We start from the raw sequence: 24,939 nt of genomic DNA on the forward strand, positions 1-24,939 counted from the left end.
TACCTGGGCTTGTCTCGTTTTTCTCTCTGTCTTTCAAAATCTCGTCCTCTGTCTTTTCCATCTCTTGGCTTTTCTTCTATCCTATCTTTTACTTTATACTTCTCTTTGTATTTTTTCCCCAGAGCAATATCTTCTGGTATCGGAGGAGGTGGACTAGGAGTACGTGGTCCTTTCTTTTTACTTTGGTTGCTTTTTGAATTCCTGAAGATAACATAAACCTATCATTAGAGGTCCAAATATTTCGAAATGGAAACATTTTTAAGCACTTTTTAAAAATGTTGGCTTTACTTCCAATTGCTTGCCTTTTACTATTTGTATACTAGTAACCCATAAACAGAAAACAAATCAAAGGAATGAGCAGAGTATTAATGTACTTGCTACTTATTTTGCTAATACTGCTTATTATTATATAATTTGAAAGGTAGATTTCAGGGAAAAGGTAGGGCTGAAGTGGAAAAGAACTCTAGGAAAGGAAATAATATTACAAAATGAAAGTGCTTGAACTGCATTTTTTTTTTTTTTTTTTTGACAGGCAGAGTGGACAGTGAGAGAGAGAGACAGAGAGAGAAAGGTCTTCCTTTGCCGTTGGTTCACCCTCCAATGGCCGCCACTGCAGCTGGTGCACCGCGCTGATCCGATGGCAGGAGCCAGGATCCAGGTGCTTTTCCTGGTCTCCCATGGGGTGCAGGGCCCAAGCACCTGGGCCATCCTCCACTGCACTCCCTGGCCATAGCAGAGAGCTGGCCTGGAAGAGGGGCAACCAGGACAGAATCCGGCGCCCTGACCGGGAGTAGAACCTGGTGTGCCGGCGCCGCAAGGTGGAGGATTAGCCTATTGAGCCACGGCGCCGGCAGAACTGCATTTTTTTAAATGGTATATAGAAAAGCAAACGAAATAAAAATCCCCTATTTTGTACTACCTAATAACTATTGTTAAAACTTAATATACTTCCACACTTTTTCCATGTCTCTTTCCTTATCTACTCATTTAAAATTGGATAGCTGCATGTGTAAGAATGAAGTTGGACCTTTACCTTGTACCATATACAACAACTAAGTCAAAATGGATTAAAGATCTAAATGTAAAATCTGAAACTATAAAACTCCTAGAAGAAAATACAGAGAAAAAGATTCACGATATCCAACATGTCAGTGATTTCTTAGCTATGACACCTAAGGCACAGGTAACAAAATCAAAACTAAACAAATGAGACTAAATCAAATTTGAAAATTTTTGTGTGTCAAAGGATACAATCAACAGTGTGAACTAACCTACAAAACATGAGAAAACATTTGCAAGGACCGGTGCTGTGGCACAGCACGTAAAGCTGCCGCCTGCAGTCCCAACATCCCATATGGGCACCAGTTTGAGGCCCGGATGCTCTACTTCTGATTCAGCTTCCTGTTAATGTGCCTGGGAAAGCAGCAGAAGATGGCCCAAGTGCTTGGGCCACTACACCCACGTGGGAGACCCAGAAGAAGCTCCTAGCCCCAGATCAGCACAGCTCCAGCCATTGTAGCCAACTGGGGAGTGAACCAGCAGATGGAAGATCACTCTCTTGCTCTCCCTGCCTCTACCTCTCTGTAACTCTGCCTTTCAAATAAATAAATCTTTAAAAAAAAAAAAAAAAAGAAAACTTTTACAAATCATATTCTAGGAGGTCCCAATTATTCTCTATTTTCTAATCACTGGAAATGGCTGGTAATCTCTCCCTTTTTTTTTTTTCACATACCAGACACTCACAGAATATCCTATTACAGTATTTTATAAAACTTTTCGTATTGAACATAGACATAGCACAGACATCTTTCTCTTTATTATAGTTACTGTATCTCTTGTCAAAATTAATCTGTCATCCCCAATTCTCCTGCTGCTTTCCCTATCTTAAAATTTTTCTTCAAATTCAGTAATTCTTTGAAGTAGCAACCATTGTACTATTCCTAATTATTAATAATTCTAATATTAATCTCGTTATTCTGATATTTTCAGTCAGAATCATTTTTCTTCCCCTATATCCTTTCTCAAAGATTGCCATCTGCCAACAACCATATTAGCCACATTTTTAAATTAATGAAAATTAATCAGCAGTTAGCATCTGAAAGGAAACAAGTTTTAAATTTTCAAGATAAAATGATGGAGGAATTAACACAAACTGCATTTTCACATAACTGCCTGTGATACAAACCAGTTGGATGTTTACCAAACTTTCCTCTGGGGCACAGTGCTGAACCATACTGTATTACATTTTTTTCCAAATCAGGTATGGCCAACTGATCAAGATCTGGCAAAAGGAATGTTGATTGGAAGTGATGAATACCATTTTCAGGCCTGCCTCTCAAAGGGTTCTAACAGGCAATCATAAATATAGTGCTGAATAAACACAGTAATCCATATTTTTCCTTTGTACATTCCATTCTTTGGATCCCTTAAAAGTATAAGAAAATGAAGCCATGGTCAAAAGAAGCCTGGGTTACCAAACTTCCATGTATGAGACAGCAACCTGTTAATCAGAAACACCCAGTTTCACCTCACTGGAGAAATAAACTTTTATTGCGCTGAACCACTGATATTTGGGGACTCAGCTATTATTCCACGGACTATCCTAACACACTAAAGTACAGAATTTTTTCACATTACCTTCAAAAATATACATGGTTGGAAAACATAATTGTGCTACACTGCTTTCAAATAGAAGGGGCCAAAATTGGTTTTGTGTATTCTGAAGTTAATAATATTTTTCAATTTTTTTTTTTTTAGTCAACTGATTAGTGGTACAGAGTCTGTTTGTGACAGAGTCCACTTGCCTACAAGCCCGCAATGGTCAGGAATGGGCCAGGCCAAAGCTAAGAGCCAGGAACTCAATCCAGGTCTCCCACACAGGTGGCAGGAACCAAATTACTTGAGCCATCATCTGTGGCCTCCTAAGGTACATTCTAGTAGGAAGCTTGAATTGGGAGCAGAGCTAGGATTTGAACCCAGGCACTCTGATATGGCCTATAGGCACCCTAACCAGTGGCTAAAAGCTAAGGCAAGGGGACAACGTTGTGGCGTAGTAGGTTAAGTCACCATGCACAAGGGCAGAATCCCATAAGAGCACTGGTTCCACTTAGGATCCAGCTCCCTGTTAATGCTCCTGGGAAAAACAGCACAAGACAGATTGAATATATGGGCCCCTGTCACCCCCATGGGACACTTGGATCCTTCCAGGCTCTGGCTTCAGCCTGGTCCAGCCCCAGATGTTGCAGCCATTCTGGGGAGTAAATCAGCAGATGGAAGAGCTATCTTTCTTTCCCTCTCCCTCTGTAGTTCTAACTTTCAAATAAATCTTAAAAGCCAAAAACAAAAGGCCGGTGCCGTGGCTCAATAGGCTAATCCACCACCTTGCGACGCCGGCACTCCGGGTTCTAGTCCCGGTCGGGGCGCCGGATTCTGTTCCGGTTGCCCCTCTTCCAGTCCAGCTCTCTGCTGTGGCCTGGAGTGCAGTGGAGGATGGCCCAAGTGCTTGGGCCCTGCACCCCACGGGAGACCAGGAGAAGCACCTGGCTCCTGCCATCGGATCAGTGCGGTGTGCCGGCCGCAGCGTGCCGGGTGCGGCGGCCATTGGACGGTGAACCAACGGCAAAAGGAAGACCTTTCTCTCTGTCTCTTTCTCTCACCGTCCACTCTGCATGTCAAAAAAAAAAAAAAAACAAAAACAAAAAAAAAAACAAAACAGAAAGCAAAAGATGAACAACTGACCCCATTTCCCTACTTCCATCAATTTTAGATACTTTATTTCTCTCTAAAATCATTGTTTCTGAACAGCTTTTGACATATCTCAGACTCCTTGATATAAAAAAACTATAAAGTTGTGGGGAGCAATCCGGACTAGACTAAGTTACTCGAATTAAGACTTATTCTATGCATCTGCTCTCCCACAATATGGCGCTGGGAGAGAAGTAAACAGCTTCCGCACAGCTGCCTCCAGTTCAACTAATAAATTGTAGGACTTGCTCCTGATTGGAGGAGAGCAGCGTACTCGGCGTGTGGGCAGCCGAGTTAGGATTGGCGGAGGAGGACTATAAAGGAGGAGAGAGACGGCATGCACCAGGAACATCTATGGGGAACATCTAAAGGAACACCCGTGCAGCCCCCGAGAGACCCGGCCGGCGGTGTGCCGCTCCCCTGCGGAAGTGGGGAATGTGGCCAGGGGGAACTGCCCTTCCACGGAGGTGGAAGGGATAGTGGCCAGCCCGGGAAGAACCAGCAGCAAACCCGGGGAGGGCCGAGCAGACGAAAGAACAGCGCAGGGTTCAGTGTTGCTCCTCCACGAAGACGGGGAGCGACATAATGGTGCCGTGACTCGGATAGGAAACTTAGGACGGAAGAAACGGGAAGAAATGGGAAAATACCGGAGAGAGAGACTAGCAAAGAGCCTAGGTGCCGGAAGAAGCTATTGAAAGCCTAGGCATAGACTCGGATATGGACTGTGGGAAAGAAGTTAGGATTTAAAGTGAAAGCAAGAAGAAACTTAGACTCAGATACGGACTGCAGGTTGAAAGTGAAAGTGAAACCTATAAGAAACTTAGACTTGGATACGGACTGTGGGGAGAGGCCAGGAGAAATGAGGGAGGAATATTGTTGGAAGAAAACTTAGGGAAACACACCGGGTAGAGAAAAATGTTAGGGAGGATGAAGCCGCGAGTGCAGGCCAAGCCATCTTGGAATTCTTCAAGTCACCCTGGGGAGCAAGAGGCGAAGATCTGGAACCAGAGGCAGAGACGTGGGCCGCCAGAATTCGCCAGGTTAGTCCGGGGAACTTGGACTGAATGCCGGTGGTGGCGGAAACATTCGCGGAAGCCGCCGCGTGCAGAGAGAGCACGGGGCGTTGGCGCGAGGCCGTGGTGCGGGCGCGAAGTGCGTGGAGACCGCGGAGCGTGCGCGCAGAGCCGGGAACCCGCCGGCGGGGCGAGGCGCCAGGAAGCCGCGCAGAGCTGTGAAGCCGCCGCGGGGCGGGCGCCGGCGGGGCGAGGAGCCGGGAAGCTGCGCAGATGAGAGAGGCGCGGGCTGAAGCGGCTCAGCCGGGAAGCCGCCGAGAAGCAGCCTCGGGGCGGGCGCAGCCGGGAAGCCGCGGGGATAAGAATGAGAGCGGGAAGCCGCAGGGATAAGAGAAACAGAAGTTTAGAAGTAAAGTGAGAAAAATAGGAATGCTGGAAGATAGAAGTAAAATGGGAGAAATAGGAATGCCCGGAGATAGAGAAATAGAGAAATAAAAAGGCCTCCCTACAACACTGCAATGTGAGAGCTTGGATTCGGTCTGCCTAATCAAGTGAGGCGATGAGCACCTGCGGGCAGCTAGCAGCTTATGCGCCGCAGGTCACCGAAGACAGGCACGAATTAACATCAGTAAGGCTTCCCCACAATACAACAATATTAAGCTTGGATTCGGTCTGCCTGATTTAAGGCGGTAAGCGCCAGCAAGCAGCTCGACCAGAGTATGAGCTGCAGGTCACCGAAGATAGGCACGAACCAACACTAATAAGTCTCCCCCACAAAAAGGCAATGAGAAGGCTTGGATTCGGTTTGCCTGATAGGTCTTGTAAGTCCCCTGCAGGCAGAGCAGAGCATGCGCTGCAGGGCACCGAACACAGGCACGCATCAGCGCCTAAAAACCTCCTCACAACATGGCGAAGAGAGGACCCGGATTCGGTTTGCCTGATAGGACTTGTAAGAGCCTGTGGCAACTCTAGCAAGTAGAGCAGAGTGTGTGCCGCGGGACACCGAAGACAGGCGCGTATCAACGCCAAAAATAAAAAGAAAGGGGGATCTGTGGGGAGCAATCCGGACTAGACTAAGTTACTCGAATTAAGACTTATTCTATGCATCTGCTCTCCCACAATATGGCGCTGGGAGAGAAGTAAACAGCTTCCGCACAGCTGCCTCCAGTTCAACTAATAAATTGTAGGACTTGCTCCTGATTGGAGGAGAGCAGCGTACTCGGCGTGTGGGCAGCCGAGTTAGGATTGGCGGAGGAGGACTATAAAGGAGGAGAGAGACGGCATGCACCAGGAACATCTATGGGGAACATCTAAAGGAACACCCGTGCAGCCCCCCAGAGAGCCGGCCGGCGGTGTGCCGCTCCCCTGCGGAAGTGGGGAATGCGGCCAGGGGGAACTGCCCTTCCACGGAGGTGGAAGGGATAGTAGCCAACCCGGGAAGAACCAGCAGCAAACCCGGGGAGGGCCGAGCAGACGAAAGAACAGCGCAGGGTCCTGTGTCGTTCCTCCATGAAGAGGGGGAGCGACAAAAGTCAAATTTAGCTTACTCAATAAAAGCTAAGATTAAAAATGCACATAGACAAAACATGTAATATATGGCTTTAAATCACAACGTATCTCACTTATCGGGATAAATCTTACCATCAGACTATATCACACAATTAATGCTAAAGGAAAATGCCACCTTTCAAGAAAAAGTGTGAATTTTAATTTGGCAGTAATTGTATCTTCTATTCAATATGATAACCTAGTAAGACCACGGAGTTTGTTTATCTGATTGTCACCTCAGCTAATTTACTTACATGGAATGAAATACTCCACTGAATTCTACCTGAAATGCTAATCCATACGCATACCTTATATGTCTACAAACAGCTTATAGTAAGAATTAGCAATGAAATTAGAAGTTGATTACTTGACATACTCTAGGCAATATAAACTGTACAGCTGAAGAAATGGTATATTTAAATCAATGTTTTCTTTGTATTTTTAATGGAACTCTTTTCCAGGCTCTTTTGCTCCTATTATGAAGTTAATGGTACATTTTAAAGTTAACAATATAGTAGAATCCAGGAAATACAGTAGTTAAATCAATGTTATTCATGAGAAATATTTATCAAAGAACGAGTTACTAACAAAGTAGAGAGGTTATACGAAGAGGATGAAATCAAAGAGCAAGTAGGGTAGATTGCATCACTCTACAGTTCAATCTCTTCCTTTTCCCTCTGCAATATTTACTCAGTCCTAGTAAGGAAAGGATCAAGTCAATTTTAGTGAATGCCTTATTACAGTGCAAAGCTCTATATAAAGTAAGTGCTAGGGGAAGACAGGACAATGAACCACTGAGATCTCAATCTTCAAGGAGCTTAAACTTAATAGAAGTTGTAAAACACACATGCCACAGCTGAAATATAATGCAAAAGGCAATTACTATTAACAGGAAGGCATATACAAAACCTGATAGGTACCTAAAGGTAAAAGAATTTATGTTAAGTGAAAAGTGGGGAAACTTAATGGGAAATACAGAATTTGAGCTAGAGATTCAAAGATTCAGGATAGAAAAAGGTAGTAGGAAAACAGACAAGAATATTGGTTAAGACAGAAAGATCAAAGTATGACTGCCATGCTAATGAATCTGAATTTCATTATACAGAATGGAAAACCACTGGGTTTTTCAATGGAATGATAACTTGACTGAAATTTTTCTTTTAAGATTTCTCTGACAGCAACTATAAAATGAATGGGTTGGAGTAAATGAATGAAAATGTATATCTTTGTCCAGGGATAGATATTACAGAAAGTAAATACTAGGGTGATATAGTAACTTAATTAAAAAGTAGCTGGAGTCTGAAATAGAGTGAGAATCTCTAGAAACAAGGAGATAAATATGAATTTCATTAAGAGTTCATACAGACAGGGTTTTCCAGCTGATCAAATATTGGGAGGGAAGAGAATTTTGGGTCAGTTTTTTGTTTAAATAAAATGAGCATATGCACTTTAATTAAATAAAATTTATTAAGTTTCATGTTTTCTGTTATGTAGAAAATACAAAAAAATTAAGAATAAAACTGACATCTTTTGATCTGATTATTGATTATAGCCCCTATCTGTATTCTTGTGGAACTGTGCTCTTCTATGTTTTACTTCCTGAACATTATGGTTAGTGCTGTATTAAGCCTTTGATTATAAAGTAAATTGAAAGTATTGCAAAAATTAAAGAAAAAAAGATAAAAGACCTTAACTATATCTCATATTCCTTTATGTAAAAAAACTATAAAGAAAAATTTAGCTTACCTAATAAAAGCTAAGATTAAAAATGCACACAGACAAAACAGATAATATATGGTTTTAAATCACAATGTATCTCACTTATCAGGATAAATCTTACCATCAGACTATATCACACAATTAATGCCAAAGGAAAATGCCACCTTTCAAGGAAAAGTGTGAATTTTAATTTGGCAGTAATTGTAGCTTTAGGGAGGGAGGAAGAGAGATAAATGTGGTTATCTTCTCAGAACTGTATCAATGAAATACATGAAATTCCCTACCTTTATATTAATAAAAATTTTATAAATTAAAAAAAATTTAAATATATAAAGTGATATTAAATGAAAAAAGTCTCCTATGTAGTCTCTCAATGTGGTAATATTTTATCATCTAGATTTTTATTTATTTATTCTATTTCTATTTTTATTTATTCAAATAGCTACTAAAATAATTCTAAATAATACACTCATGCTCTTAGGTATATACCATAAAGAATTTAGTTGCTTAATCATGTAAACAAAGAAGAAAGTTAATAAACTAGAAGCTGGAAATCACATAAACTGTTCAACAGAAAAGTACATAAATACAAAGTCTAAATACTAAAATGAATGAACTAAGACTATACATAACAATATGGATAAATGCAAAAAAAATAGTAACTGAAAAAGCAAGTTGTAGAAGGAAAGTTACAATGATATATCTGTAATATGATGAAACAGATGAAAGAAATATTATAAATTAAAAGATAATACATATAATTGAAAGTACAAACACATGCACAAGTATCATAAACATCAATGTATTGTTTATATTTCTTAGAAAATGAAAAGCTCTGACACATATGTGAACATGACATGCCTTTCTTTTATAGTTCTCTATCATTTTCTTTTCACCAAAACATTTCACATTTTTAGAGGAAAATATACACCAAGTATTTAAAAATACCATTTTATAACCTTCTAGTTCTTTGTAATCTCACTTGAGAAAAAGCTCTTTTTATTCCAGCAATAATTATCCCTACTGACCTCTGCTGGTCCAACAGGGGAGAAGATACTGCAGATGTCTTCCTGTCTTTCTTGTTAGCTGAAGAAGACGACTTGGGGCTTGATTTCCGCTTTGGAGATTTACCAGACTTTCCTAGAGAAGGTGATGGAGACAATTTTGATCTAATCACATCCGGTGAAACCTTTCAAAATAAAAATCAGTAAGTTAACTGAGGAACTTCTCTACTCATTGTTCAAAAAAAGCATGTATTTTAAAATATCAGATTAAAAATTGTCATTATGGGCATCATGTACTGATATTAGACTCCTGAACCCATGCTTTTAGCCAATACGATAATTAACTCCCTTAACATACACTAATACCAATAAAACAAATTATAACTATGAATTTCAAAATAACCTCAGAAAAATCATAAATTATATTCAAATGAATTATATCTCTATTCTTTAAAAAAGAAATAAGAAGGGCTGGCTGTTGGCCTAGCAGTTAAGATGCCATTTGAGACATTCGCATCCCATATCAGAGTGCCTGGGTTAAAGTAAAAGCTCACACCCGATTCCAGTGTCCTGGCAATATGCATCCTGGGAGGTAGCAGGTGATGGTTCAAGTAATTAAGCCCCTGCCATTTACACAGGAAACCTGGATTGAGCTCCTGTTTCCTAGCTTTGGTAAGGCTCAGTTTTGGCTATTGCCGACACTTGGGGACTAGGAGAGAGAGCACACTCTCTCCCTTTCTCTCCATCTGTCTTTTAAATAAATAAAATAAATAAATAAACAATAAAATTTAAAAAAGAAACAAGGCAGACACATAGACTCAAACTCCATTTCCCATTAGCTGATGTCTATCTCCAACAATTTTGCCCACTTGTTCAAAAGCAAAAATAATTCCTATTTATCTAAGGGATTGTGAAGATTAAATGATTAACAGAAACAGCTGATGTACACTGAGTGGATCAATATATTAATATCCTAGTATAACTTAAGATGCAGTAAGCTTTGATTTTTCTCATCAATATGCATGTTTACATTAATTACTAACATATTTATTGTAATAAATGGCATACCTCCTTTTTAATGATAATTTCTTCTCTCTTCTCCATGTTTTCTTGTTCCAGCTTCATTAATTCCCTCTGAATTTTCTGACGTTTCATTTCCAGTGATAACTCATGAACATAATCATAATTAATATCTCCATTGTCAGAATCTTTAAAATAAAAAAGCCCATGGATTGTCAGAAACAATCACAATTATCTATACCAAAAACTATAAAAATTTTCAACTATTTTTATAGAAATAAAATGGCAGATTCTTGAATGAGAGTAACAAACTTCTAAAGGTAAAAGGAATAGGTACCATTTCTGTAAAGGATGAAAATCACAATTAATTACAGGACATTATGTTAAGTACAAATAAGCCAAGCATAGTCAAAGACTGCATATTTTCATTCATATCTGGAAGTTTAAAAAGTTGAATTTGGGACTGATGTTATGATATAGAAGTAAAGCCACCACCTGGAATACCAGTCCCCTATGGGTGCCAGTTCATGTCCCAGATGTTCCACTTCCCATCCAACTCCCTGCTAATGGTTGGGAAAAGCAGTGGTAGATGACCCAAGTCTCTGGGCTTGTACTACCCACATGGGAGACCTGGTTGAAGTTCCTGGCTCCTGGCTTCGGCCTGGCCCAGCCCTGGCTGTTGTGGCCATTTGGGCAGTTGAATCAGCAGATGAAGGATCTCTCTGTGTGTCTTTCCCTTCCTTTCTGTAACTCTTTCAAATAAATAAATACATCTTTGGGGAAAAAAAAAAGTTGACTTCACAGATACAGAGAATAGAACAGGGACTGCCAGAGGCTGGGAAGTGTAGGGGCATAAGAAGGGATTGAAAGAGGTTTCTTATAGGGTATAAAAATATAGCTTGGGGCTGGTGCTGTGGTGTAGCGGGTAAAGACGCCACCTGCAATGCCAGCACCCCATATGGGCACCAGTTCAAGCCTTGGCTGTTCCGCTTCTGATCCAGCTCTCTGCTATGGCCTGGGAAAGCAGTAGAAGATGGTCCAAGTCCTTGGCTCCCTGCATCCGTGTGGGAGACTCAGAAGAAGCTCCTGGCTCCTGACTTCAGATCAGTTCAGCTTTGGTCATTTTGGCCGTTTGAGGGGTACACCAGCAGATGGAAGACCCCTCTCTTTCTCTGCTTCTGCCTCTCTCTGCCTTTCAACCATCTTCTGCTGCCTTCCCAGGTGCATTAACAGGAAGCTGGATGGGAAGCAGGATGGCTGGGACTTAAATGAGCACTCTGATATGGGATGCCAACCTGGCAAATGGTGGCTTAATCTCCTGTGCCACAACACTGGACCCAAGATCAAAACTATTTCTATAATATTACATTATTTTCTAGATTTACTAAATCTCTCATGAGTACACAGTGGAGTTTTCCAGAAGATATGATATTGTTAACCAACTGAAGGCAGAAGCAGATAGGAAAATCTAATTATATTCCATTAAGTCAGATATTAAAATGATCTGCAGAAACATTTAAATCTTTATATCTCTTAAAAATTTTGGTTATTTTTCATAAAAAGTATATATTGAGTTTATTTCTGTCAATGTTAAATGAGTTAGTATTTTAAAATTTTTCAGATTCAATGTTCAATATGGCAATTATTAAAACATAATCCAGAGATAAAAGGTCTTTGGGTGCTTAAAAAGAGTACAAAAGTATCCCAAAATGAAAGTTTGAGAAACACTGCTATGTATCAGTATCATCTGAGTCTAGTCAAAATTGTACATCATACTGCACTGACAACGCAAAAGTAACTCTGTTAAGCGAATTTAGTCTCACTCTATGGGGACTGAGGCAACTAATCCCAGACTTCACTATTTCTTCATAAATACTTTTACATCACAGAGATATACATAGGTATACACAATTAACAAAGCCTGTGAGCTTCAATTAAGGGAAAACATAAGAAATTATCACATGAATGTTTCGTATGTAAACTACTATTGAAGGCATTTCTATTCTACTTTTAAGAGTCTTCTTGGCCAGCGCCGCAGCTCACTAGGCTAATCCTCCGCCTTGCAGCGCCGGCACTCCGGATTCTGTCCCGGTTGCCCCTCTTCCAGGCCAGCTCTCTGCTGTGGCCAGGGAGTGCAGTGGAGGATGGCCCATGTCCTTGGGCCCTGCACCCCATGGGAGACCAGGAGAAGCACCTGGCTCCTGCCATCGGATCAGCGCGGTGCGCCGGCCGCAGCGCGCCAGCCACGGCGGCCATTGGAGGGTGAACCAACGGCAAAGGAAGACCTTTCTCTCTGTCTCTCTCTCTCACTGTCCACTCTGCCTGTCAAAAAAATAAAAAATCAAAATCAAACAAAAAAAAAGTCTTCTTTATAAAAGGTTCTTGTAATAAAATCATTTTATTACATTAGATTTTTCTTAAGAAAAATAGAAAGTCTTGTAAATCAACATTTAAGAGACAGAATGCTAGAAAAGAAGGAGCCTTTGTGAAGGGCTTTCAAAAAGTTCACAGAAAATGCTGATTGGGAAGAAAACTGCATGGATTTAGAGAATTTTTTTATACAAAAATAAACTTGCCATTCAATACTACTTTTCCATGAACTTTTTGAAGTTTTCTTATGTGTACGACTAAAGGACTTGAATAAGAAAACTAACAATTGAAGAGTGATAGATGAAAGCCAAGGGGAAACATTTTTTCCAGAAGAAAAGACCACTTGGAGATGTAAAATGTTGCAAAAGGCTATATGAGACAGAGATAAGAATATCTCCATTTATTCAGCAATTTGGTGATTACTAGTGACCTTGAAGAACTGTTTTAGTTGAATTGGGTCCAAAGACTACTAAGTATCAAGTTGAAAAAGGAGAGAGAGTAAGGTGTAGAACTATTTTAAGGAATGAGTTCTTAAGTGAGAATAATTAATCATGTTGGTACCCAAAAGTAATATATGGGGAGAAGAGAAAATAGATGTTAAAGCTTTAGTATACAAGCAATATATTAACATTATACAGAAGGAAGGCCTCTGCCAGAATATGACAGAAGTACAACAGTTTAGACAAGAATAAAACACTAGTTTGTGTACGTGGTAATGAGGTAGCAAGAAGTTGAGGGACATCCAGGATATACAGTTCCATTATCTCTGTGTGGTAGATTCAAGAAAGAGGAATCAAAGAGACAGAGACTTAAGGAAAGGATCAGACACAGCTACTATGAAAACAAGGAGGCCTTTCTAAATCTTAAATTTTCAAAAACTGACAAACATTATTATAATGAGAAAATGTAAATTTTTATTCTTAAAGTATCTAATACATTTTAAAATGTTTTCATGCAAAATAATTAAAATAAAAAGATGTTTTTCATCAAAAATAACTGAAATTGAAATAAGAGACATCTGACGTGTGAACAGTTAATCCCTTAGTATTTAGGAAAAGTTAGCTATCCCACCTTGAAGTCATTATATGTAGTGGTTTATTTCAATATATTAACTAATCAGTCAACCACAATGGGATGCTAGTTGCCAGTATTTGTAGAAGAGGCATTAAGTTGGGACTATGAAATCTCTAAAAAACTAATCAGAAGGACTTTTCAACCTATCACACTACCCAAAGATGGAACAGATTTCCTTAATAAGTCTGATGTTCCAATACTGAAGAGACATTGAGGGTCTTAATCTTTAAGTCTTTGCATTCATTCTAAGATTTAGAGTAAGGGCCAGTGCTGTGGTGCAGTGGGTGAATGCCCTGGCCTAAAGCTCTGGTTTGATACCCGGCTGCTCCACTTCTGATCCAGCTCTATGCTATGCCCTGGGAAAGCAATAGAGGATGGCCCAAGTCCTTGGGCCCCTGCACCCACATGGGGAGACCTGGAAGAAGCTCCTTGCTCCTGGCTTCAGATTGGCACAGATCCAGCCATTGCAGCAAACTGGGGAGTGAACCAGCGGATAGAAGACACCTCTCTCTCTCTCTCTCTCTCTCACTGGGGAGTGAACCAGCGGATGGAAGACACCTCCCTCCCTCTCTCTCTCTGCCTCTCCTCTCGTTGTGTAATTCTGACTTTCAAATAAATAAATAACTCTTTAAAAAAAGATTTAGAGTAAATACTTCAGGTTTACAGGTCTTTATTTCCCTATTACAAGGATTCACCTCAGTCGCTATACCTCAACTGCCACTCACAATGTGTAACCAAATGGGCATGGGTGTGTTCCAATACAACTTCATTTGGAAAAACAGGTGACTGGCCCACAACAGGTAATTTTCTAATCCCTATTCTAAGTTTTCAGGTTCCTACATGGAGAGTTGCTTAAATTCCTAAACTGTTTTGTCATTTGTAAGAGTAACAAAGCTATTACAATACTGAGATAATTACATGTCTAGCATATCCAATGCATTCAACAGTTCCCTTTCTCCACATTTGGTAATCTAATGTTACAGTGCTCACCTCCTAGAACACTCTACCTCCAAAGAGGTAGAAAGAACATTTATGGAGTGAAAACAATTATTTATTTGTTAAGATAACGATTCAAAGATGATTTTGTTGACTTTTTATGAATAAATACCAGGGTTTAATTATCTGACTTCAATTTTTGCTAAAAAAGGAAAGCCAACATTTTTGGAACTAATTTTCCCAAGTCCAAAAGGCTAAAATAATCTTACTTTTAGAATTTACGTGAAATAATAAACATTGATTTAAGTATTAGTATTAAGGAATTTTAAAATTTACAAAGGTAATAAAATTCCAAAGAACTGTGATAAGTTTCATGGGAGGGGAGGACAGATGGGGAAGTTAACATATGCAGCACAAACTGCTTTCTCTGCCTTTGTACTGCTACTACATGTCTATTTCTGCCTTATAAGTCAGTAAGATACGAATAAATCAGTAAGATGACTGAAACAATCAGGAGATGATATTTGAAAGGTGTTTTGAAGGCCACAAAAAGTCTGTAAGTGAAAGGAAGACTGTCTATATAAGCAAAGATTTTGAACCTCACAATCTCTATATATGAAATACATGAAATCTGTTCACCTTATATAAATAAAAAAGAAAGAAAGAAACTCACCATCTCTATTAGTTTCCCATTCTACATTTTCTTCTTCACTTTCTGGAGTTCTCTCCTTAGTGATTTTTATGTCTTCCTTTTCCCTATGTCTCCCTCTTGAAGATTCTTTCTAAAAAGTATATACATACATACATATTTAGTATATTTTTTAAAAACTCCCCAAGATAGGTACTGCAATACAAAACATTTGAATTTCCTTCATCTATAATTTATCAAAGACCTGGTTTTATAAATAGTGCCTTATCCATAAGTAGGTGAAATGACAGGTTCTACTGCAGCACCCCAATGAAAAGTATATACTGTATCTATGCTACTTAAGAACAGTAGTTGGTAGTTAAGATTTTAATATATATAATGCAAATCTAGTAATTTATTAGGCACTTGATATCCTGCTACATACTGAGTTTCTATGTGAAAATCACTGGAGAAAAAACGAAGTAAAATGAATAAAATATGATAGAAGAAGTTTTAAGTGGCCATATATAAAAATAACTAAGTTGGGACCAGTGCTGTGGCATAGTAGTTTAAGCCTCCACCTGCAGTGCAGGCATCCCATATGTGTACCAGTGTGAGTCCCAGATGCTCCACTTCTGATCCAGCTCCCTGCTAATGGCCTGGGAAAGCTGTGGAAGGTGGCCCAAGTCCTTGGGCCCTTGCACTCAAGTGGAAGACCTGGAAGAAGCTCCCAGCTCCTGGCTTTGGATTGACCCAGCTCTGGCCATGGTGGCCTTTTGGGGAGTGAACCAGTGGATTAAGATCACTGTATCTCTGGTCAGCACCCTGGCTCACTTGGTAATCCTCCGCCTGAGGCGCCGGCATCCCATATGGGTGCTAGGTTCTAGTCCCGGTTGCTCCTCTTCCACTCCAGCTCTCTGCTGTGGCTCGGGAAGGCAGTGGAGGATGGCCCAAGTACTTGGGCCCTGCACCCGCATGGGAGACCAGGAGAAAAGCAGCTGGCTCCTGGCTTCAGATCAGCGCAATGCTCCGGCCATAGTGGCCATTTGGGGAGTGAACCAACGGAAGGAAGGCCTTTCTCTCTGTCTCTCTCTCTCACTGTCTAACTCTGCCTGTCAAATTAAAAAAAAAAAAAAAGAGAGAGAGAGAGAGAGACCACTCTGTGTAACTCTGCCTCTCAAATAAAAAAAAAAAATTGTCTCTCAAATTAAAAATAAATAAATAAGGGCTAATTCATTCATAGTAGAATCTCAAAATTAATCTAAGACTCATCATTAACTGAAATAATAGTCATTTTCCTACACATCTGAAGATCAACTTGGACTCATTTAATAATTTTGAGTGCTTTTTAAAAAACAGATTTTATCTATTGTGATAAAACCAAATGGTAGCTGAAATCATTAGTAAATTGGTCCTTCTGTAGCTAAAAATCAGGTTTTACATCTCATTTCAGATATAACACTAGCCTATACACAAAATAGAACAGTAATTCAGTTTATAAAATTAAACATTTTATTACATAAGACCCAAACTACATTTTACTGCATGGCAAGAAAAGAGAATAACCAGTGTCACATAATTATTTTTCCACCACAATGAAATTCTCTTTATTAACACTACTAATTATATAAGACACTAAACCATGAAGACATTAAGTGCTCAAAGTTCTTTCTGAGTATTACCAGCCATATGATTTGTTTCCTTAAAATACAAACTACTCTTTGAAGTCCTCTTAAAGAACTCTGCTATATATTATAATTGCCCCAAAGTTTACATATTTAGGCATAAAGTAATGATGTAAAACTTGCAAAATGACTAATATGGGGGCCGGCGCTGTGGCGCAGCAGGTTAATGCCCTGGCCTGAAGGGCCAGCATCCCATATGGGCGCTGGTTCGAGACCCGGCTGCTTCACTTCCAATCCAGCTCTATGCTATGGCCTGGGAAAGCAATAGAGGATGGCCCAAGTCCTTGGGCCCCTGCACCCGTGTGGCAGACCCAGAAGAAGCTCCTGGCCCCTAGCTTCGGATTGGCACAGCTCCGGCCATTGCAGCCAACTGGGGAATGAACCATCGGATGGAAGACCTCTCTCTCTCTCTCTCTGCCTATCCTCTCTCTGTGTAACTCTGACTTTCAAATAAATAAATAAATCTTTTTTAAAAAGATTAATATGTATGATTGTTGCTAAAACATTGAAGATTGACAAAAACCATTAAAAAAATCTATGAGGGGCCAGCATTGTGACACAGTGAGTTAAGCTGTGGACCACAGCACTGGCATCTCCTATGGGAGTGCGGATTCAAGTCCCAGCTGCTCTGCTTCCAATCTAGGTACCTGCTACTGCACCTGGAAAAGCAAATGGCCAGATTACCTGAGCCCTGCTACCCATGTAGGAAACCTGGATGGAGTTCCTGTCTCCTGGCTTCACCTTGGCCGAGCCCAGGCCAGTGTGTCAATTTGGGGAGTAAACCAATGAAGGGAAGACCTCTCTCTTTCTCTCACTGAGCCTTTCAAATAAATCTTTTTTTAAAAAAAATTGGTAAAGGGTCAAGAAAGAAGAAATGGGCTCCTGTTTCCATAGAAGATAAAAAGAACACAATCCATTTTGATTCTTAAAATATATCTCATGGAACACTAAGAATCCTCCGCTGCGGCGCTGGCACCCCGGGTTCTAGTCCCGGTTGCCTCTTCCAGGCCAGCTCTCTGCTGTGGTCCGGGAAGGCAGCGGAGGATGGCCCAAGTGCTTGGGCCCTGTACCTGCGTGGGAGACCAGGGGGAAGCACCTGGCTCCTGGCTTCGGATCAGAGCAGTGTGCCAGCCACAGCGTGCCGGCTGTGGCAGCCATTTGCGGGGGTGAACCAGCGGAAAAGTAAGACCTTTCCCTCTGTCTCTCTCACTGTCCACTCTGCCTGTCAAAAAAAAAAGGAACTATCCTATATCCTATGCAACTTTTCAGTATTCAGTAGATTAAACCCACTCAATATATAATGACTCCAGAAGTATTTTATAGGAAGTTATGTCCAAATTATTGACCAACATACTCTGTGCTGTTACTTGAAAGTATCTTATAACCCAATTACAAATATAACTGAAAAGAAATGCACAGCAATAGAGCTGGCACTGTGAAATAAACAAAATAATCTGTAAATTTGTAACAGAGACTGGTTTTACCAGATTTGGAACTGTAAAGGTAGCAACCAATTTTATCAGTAATGACTTAAGTATATTTCATATTTACCGTATATACAGAAATTATGTCACTTTTGAGTTGTTTGTTTTTCAGTATAATTATGGTACTCAGATCATATACTCATATAACTTCTATTATTAAATACTAGAGACCGAATGTGGCTCCACAATACAATTTCAAGTATGGAGTTTTTTGAAAAATACTTATCATCCCACCTCAGACCACAATATAGGAAATCATTTTTATAACATCTATGAAGGCCAACTAGTTTAAATTAGTATTTCCTCATTTGCCCTACCTCAACAATATAAAACTTGTTTAGGCATGTTATTCCATTATCAAATACAGTTATTTCCCTCTCATCATACTCAAATATAAAATCCAGTATTATTTGTCCCATGCACTGTGGCAGGTCTGCTTTCTTCACTTTCCTGTATTCTTGAACTGAATGACTTACCACCGTACTTTCTTAAATTCAAACATATTCATTAGAAGTGTGATCTTTTCATTACTTATATATTCTATATTAGTCATAAAGTCTGCAGCAAGAGTCTCTGATCAAACATACTAGTATTATTTCAGTAAAACATTCATCAACTGGGTAAAAACTACAGCAAGGTTCTTTTCAAGTAAGAACAAGTTTTGCTGGCAAATAAAGATGTGCTCAACTTAGAGAGAGAGAGACAGATCTATTCCATCCATTGGTTTACTCTCCAAATGTCTGCAAGGCTCTGAACTGGTCCAAGCCAATACCAGGAGCCTAGAACTCCAACCAGGTTTTCCATGTGGGTGGCAGGGCCATTAGCAGGGAGTTGGATCAGAAGCAGAGCAAATGGGACTTGAACTCAATCTTTTACACATAAAACTGTTTTCTTTCTCTTATTTTTAAGAATAATGCTTCACATTATGCTGAGTGAAATAAGCCAGTCCCAAAGGGACAAATACCATATGTTCTCCCCGATCGGTGACAACTAACTGAGCACCAAAAAGGAAACCTGTTAAAGTGAAATGAACACTATGGGAAACGGTGACTTGATCAGCCCTTGCCCTGACTGTTGATGAACAACTTAATACGTTATCCCTCTTAGTATTTTTTTTGTTTATTTGTTCTACTTAACACTTTTGGTTGAATACTGTAATCAATACACAGTTATTCTCAAGTGTTGAAACTTAACTGAAAAGTGATCGCTGTTAAATATAAGAGTGGGAGTAAGAGAGGGAAGAGATGTACAATTCGGGACATGCTCAAGCTGACTTACCTCAAATGGCAGAGTTAGAAACATACCAGGGGATTCCAATTCAATCCCATCAAAGTGGCATGTACCAATGCCATCTCACTTGTCCCGGTGATCAATTTTTGTTCACAATTGATCATAATGATAGGACTAAGAGCTAAAGAGAGCACATAAACAAGACTAGTGTCTGCAAATACTAGCTGATAGAATAAAAAAGGGAGAGAACGATCCAACATGGGAAGCGAGATACACAGCAGACCCATAGAATGGCAGATGTCCTAAACAGCACTCTGGCCTCAGAATCAGCTCTTAAGGCACGCAGATCTGGCTGAAATGCCCATGAGAGTATTACAGGCATGGAAAGCCAAGATACTCTGAGGAAAAAAAAAAAAAAAACCTAAATGAAAGATCTCCACGAGTGAGATCCCAGTGGAAAGAACAGGTCATCAAAGAAGGAGGTACCTTTCTCTGAAGGGAGGAGAGAACTTCCACTTTGACCATGGCCTTGTCTAAATATGATCAGAGTCAGTGAACTCAGGGGGCTTCCATAGCCTTGGCAGCTCATGACAAGAGCCTAGGGTGATTACTGATGCCATAAACAAGAGTGTCAATTTGTTAAGTCAACAACAGGAGTCACTGTGCACTTACTCCTCATGTAGGATCTCTGTCCTTAATGTGCTGTACATTGTGATTTAATGCTATAACTAGTACTCAAACACTATATGCTAAACTGATCTTCTGTATATAAAGAGAATTGAAAATGAATCTTGATGTGAATGGAAGGGGGGAGGGAGAGGGAAAGGGGAGGGTTGCGGGTGGGAGGGAAGTTATGGGGGGGGGGAGCCATTGTAATCCATAAGCTGTACTTTGGAAATTTATATTCATTAAATAAAAGTTTAAAAAAAAAGGATAATGCTTCAAAATCCTACTGCTCTAAAGATATACTTAGTTTCACAACACACAACTGGAAAATTCTTTTCTTTCAGGAGCTCTAGAACTAATATTAATCCAATTTATTCTTCTTTGTCACTTACTGCCATATATTATTTCATGTAGTTCACAATCAGGTACATCTGATTAAGGCCAAAAATGTCATTAATCTATAAAATAGCTCAGTGTTGGTTTTTCAGCCCAACAGCCTGCTTAGTCGATAGCTTTCAGAACAGATATAATTTGACACCTTTCAAGATATTCTAATTATTCACTGATCTGCAATTTCATATCCTTTCAGTATTATAGAACCACAGATAATAGAGAAACTTAGTCCTGCACTTAGGGAACTATAGTTTATTTTGCTCATACTATCCTACAGAAAATCCAATAGGATTATCAGATATTTGAAACAGTTATAAGAAAAAATTCATTTGTCTCAGAATAACCAGAATCACAAATAAACAAACTACAACCATAAACTCAAATAAACTTTAACAGATAACTTAATTTTTAAAAATTACAATGAGAAGCTGCATCTCTGTATGCACTCTATAAAACAGCAAAGAAAATCAGAATGAGATAGAAACATACTATTTAACACACTAATTTCAAAACCAAAGTAGATCAAGGAGATACAGATTATAAAAATATAAAAGACACAAATCACTAATGTTTTATGTACATTTTTTCAACTTGAAAACAAACAAAAAAAATATTCTCTAATGATTTACTTATTTAAAAGGCAGAGATGGGGCCGGCGCCATGGCACAGTAGGTTAATCCTCTGCCTGCGGTGCCAGCATCCCACATGGGCGCCAGTTCTAGTCCCGGCTGCTCCTCTTCCAATCCAGCTCTCTGTTATGTCCAAGGAAAGCAGTAGAAGATGGCCAAAGTCCTTGGGTCCCTACACCCAAGTGGGAGATCTGGAGGAAGCTTCTGGTTCCTGGCTTCAGATCAGCTAAGCTCTGGCCATTGCAGCCAACTGGAGAGTGAACCAACGGAAGGAAGACCTCTCTGTCTCTCCCTCTCACTGTCTGTAACTCTACCTCTCAAATAAAATAAATAAAATCTTTAAAAAAAAAAGCAGAGATGGGGGCGGGTTGGGGAGGAGGTGTCTTTCCTCCACTGGTTCACTACCCAAGTGGCTGCAGTAGCCAGGTCTGGGCCAGGATAACAGGAGCAAGGAACACCATCTTGGTCTCCTACATGGATGTCAGGAGTCCAATTACCTGAGCCATCTTCCATTGCCTTTCTAGGTTCATCAGTAGGAAACTGGACAGGAAACAGAACAGCTGGGAGCTGAATGGGCACTCAGGGGATGCCAGCTTTGCAAATCAGGGCTTAATCCACTGTGCCACAACTCTGGCCCCACAATGTTTTCAAATCACAATGAAATTAAACTAGAAATCAGAAACAAAAAGATAGCTGGAAACCCCCCCCAAGTGTCTGTAGACTAAACAATACAATTCTAAAAAGCACACAAGTCAAAGAAAAAAAAAATCAAGAAAAATTCAAAGTATTTTGAACTAAAAGGAAATATAACTTTTTATACATCGGAAGTGGCACAAAGAGGAAATTTATAATAGTGAATACATACATAAGGCTAAAAATTAATAATCTCTGCTTTCACTTTAGAAAACTAGGAAAGTTAATTAAATCCAAACTAAGCAAAAGGAATAAAATTTTAAAAATTACAATAAAAAATGTCAATGAAATTGAAAAAAATAATCAATGGAGATAAATCAACAAACCAAAATCTGGTTTATTGAAAATATCAATAAAATCAATAAGCTTCTAGCCAGACTAGCTAACAAAAAAGACATAAATTACAATATCAAAAACAAAAGGGGGAACATCACTACAGAGCCCACCAGCTGTAAAAGAATAATGACCACCAGCTGTAAAAGAATAATGAAAGAACTATGAACAGCTCTACATCCACAAATCTGATAGCTTAGATGAAATGGCCTAACTCTGAAAGAAGAAATTGAGAATCTGAATATGCCTATTATGTATTGAAGAAATAGAATCAATAATTATTAATCTTCTAAAGTAGTACTAAATGGGTTCTCTGGTAAATTTTATAAAATGTTCAAGGAAGAAATCACACAAATTCTCTAAATCTCTTCTACACAGAGAAGGCATAAACTATTTCCTAATCCATTCTATCAGGTGTTACCCTTATACCAAACCCAAAACATTACAAAACTATAGATCAGGATGTTTTATCAACATAGATAACAAATATCCTCATCAAAAATATTAGTAAATCAAAATATGGGGCCGGCGCTGTGGCACAGCAGATTAAAGCCCTGGCCTGTAGTGCCAGCATCATATGGGCACTGGTTCGAGACCCGGCTGCTCTACTTCTGATCCAGCCCTCTGCTGAGGCCTGGGAAAGCAGTAGAAGATGGCCCAAGTTCTTCGGCCCCTGCACCCATATGGGAGACCCAGAAGAAACTCCTGGCTCCTGGCTTTGGATCAGTGCAGCTCTGGCCATTGCGGCCATCTGGGGAGTGAACCAGCGGATGGAAGACCTCTCTCTCTCTCTCGCTTGCCGTAACTCTGACTTTCAAATAAATAAATAAATCTTAAAAAAAACAAAATATAACCATGTGAGATGATAAATATACAAATGGCTTGACTGCATTTTACTATGTATATTTGTATCAAAATTTCATGTTATACACCTTAAATACATATAATAAATATAAAGTAAAAAGAAAAATTATTAGCAAATCAAATCTGAATATACAGAAATTTACCATACCCAAGTGAAATTTATCCCAAGTATGCAAAGCTGGTTTAATAATGAAAAAAATCAAGTAACATAACTTACCATCTCAATATCATAATAAAGAATTTGATAAAAATCCAACACACTCATGAATAAACACCCTGGTAAACTAAAAATAGGGTTAAACTTCCTCAATTTCACCAAGATCATCTACAAAAAAGCCTTCTGCTAACAATCATACCTAATGGTGAGAAACTGGAAGCTTTCTTGCTAGCATCAGGAAGAAGACAGGATGTTCTCTTACCACTGCCTTTTAATATCCTACTGGAATTCCTACCTAATACAATAAGAAAAGGAAATAAAAAGTATACAGATTGGGACGGAAGCAATTAGTATCTTTGTCCACAGATAACAAGATTGTGTTTGCTGAAAGAACTGTCAAAAAAAACTCTTGGAAATAATAAGCAATTACAGCAATGTTGCAAGACACAAAGTAATATACAAAAGTCAATCACTTTCCTATATATACAAGCAACCAATAAGTGGAATTTCAAAGTAAAAATACAATACTATTCATGAGCACCAAAAAAAAAAAAAAAAAAAAAAAAACAAAACCCTGAAGTACTTAAGGGTAAATTCAACAAAATATGTACAACACCAAAATGGATGAAAATGTATGAAAATAAAATATGCACAACACCAAACACTGGATGAAAGAAATCAAAGAACTAAAAAAATAGAGAAGTATTCCATGCTCATGACAGAAAGAGTCCATAATCAAAGTATCAGTTTTTCTTTTTTCTTTTTTTAATTTATTTGACAGATAAGAGTTAGACAGTGAGGAGAGAGACAAAGGTCTTCCTTCGTTGGTTCACTCCCCAAATGGCCGCCACAGCCGGAGCTATGCTGATCTGAAGGCAGGAGCCAGGTGCTTCTTCTTGGTCTCCCACACGGGTGCAGGGGCCCAAGCACTTGGGCCATCCTCCACTGCCCTCCCAGGCTACAGCAGAAAGCTGGACTGGAAGAGGAGCAACCGGGACTAGAACCTAGCACCCATATGGGATGCCGGCGCCACAGGCGGAGGATTAACCAAGTGAGCCACGGCTCCAGCCCCAGTATCAGTTTTTCTTAAATCTTTCTAATATTAAACACAATCCCTAGCAGAATCCCAGCAAGTTATTTTGTAAATACTGACAAACTTACTCTCAAGTTTATATGGAGACCCAAAATAATCAACACCATTGACACCATTGACTCTCAGATACTGTAAGTTATTACAAAGATACAATAACCAGGAAGTCACGGTACTGTTCAAAGAATGGACCAAAAAAATCAGTGGAACAAAACAGAGAGCATAGATCCACACAAATACAGTTAACTGATCTTTGACAAAGGAGGAAAAATAGTCAAAGGAGAAAAGATAGTCTCTCCAACAAGTGCTGCTGGAATTATTGGGGATTCACAGGCAAAAGAATGAACTAGACACAGACCATACATCCTACACAAAAATTAAACTCAAAATAGACCATAGATTTAAACATAAAATTCAAAACTCTCAAGAGACTATACGATAACACAGAACAGATTTAGACAAACTTGGGTATGACAATGACATTTTAAGTACATCAAAAGCATAATCCAAAGAAATAACTGATAAGCAGGACTTCATAAAAATTAAAGATGTCTGCTCTGAAAAATACTGTCAAAAGAAAGAGAAGGGGCCAGTGCTGTGGCTTGGTGGGAAAAAAACGCCGTTTGCAGTGCCAGCATCCCATATGGGCACCAGTTCGA

General features: G+C 39.5%; 1 protein-coding gene across 7 annotated transcripts in view; it reads right to left on the reverse strand.

Moving 5' to 3' along the window:
• Positions 1-24,939, reverse strand: part of ZC3H13 (zinc finger CCCH-type containing 13) — a 95,147-nt gene that overhangs the window by 49,070 nt on the left and 21,138 nt on the right. For all 7 annotated transcript variants that reach the window (XM_070048789.1, XM_017343485.3, XM_002712953.5 and 4 more), the window contains exons 5-8: positions 15,102-15,210; positions 10,097-10,236; positions 9,053-9,213; positions 4-201 (exon numbers count right to left, since the gene is read on the reverse strand). In XM_070048789.1, the coding sequence (XP_069904890.1) occupies positions 4-201; positions 9,053-9,213; positions 10,097-10,236; positions 15,102-15,210 (608 nt within the window). The remainder of the gene's footprint in view (positions 1-3; positions 202-9,052; positions 9,214-10,096; positions 10,237-15,101; positions 15,211-24,939) is intronic.

Source organism: Oryctolagus cuniculus, chromosome 9 (assembly GCF_964237555.1).
Source record: "Oryctolagus cuniculus chromosome 9, mOryCun1.1, whole genome shotgun sequence".
NCBI classification, from domain to species: domain Eukaryota; kingdom Metazoa; phylum Chordata; class Mammalia; order Lagomorpha; family Leporidae; genus Oryctolagus; species Oryctolagus cuniculus.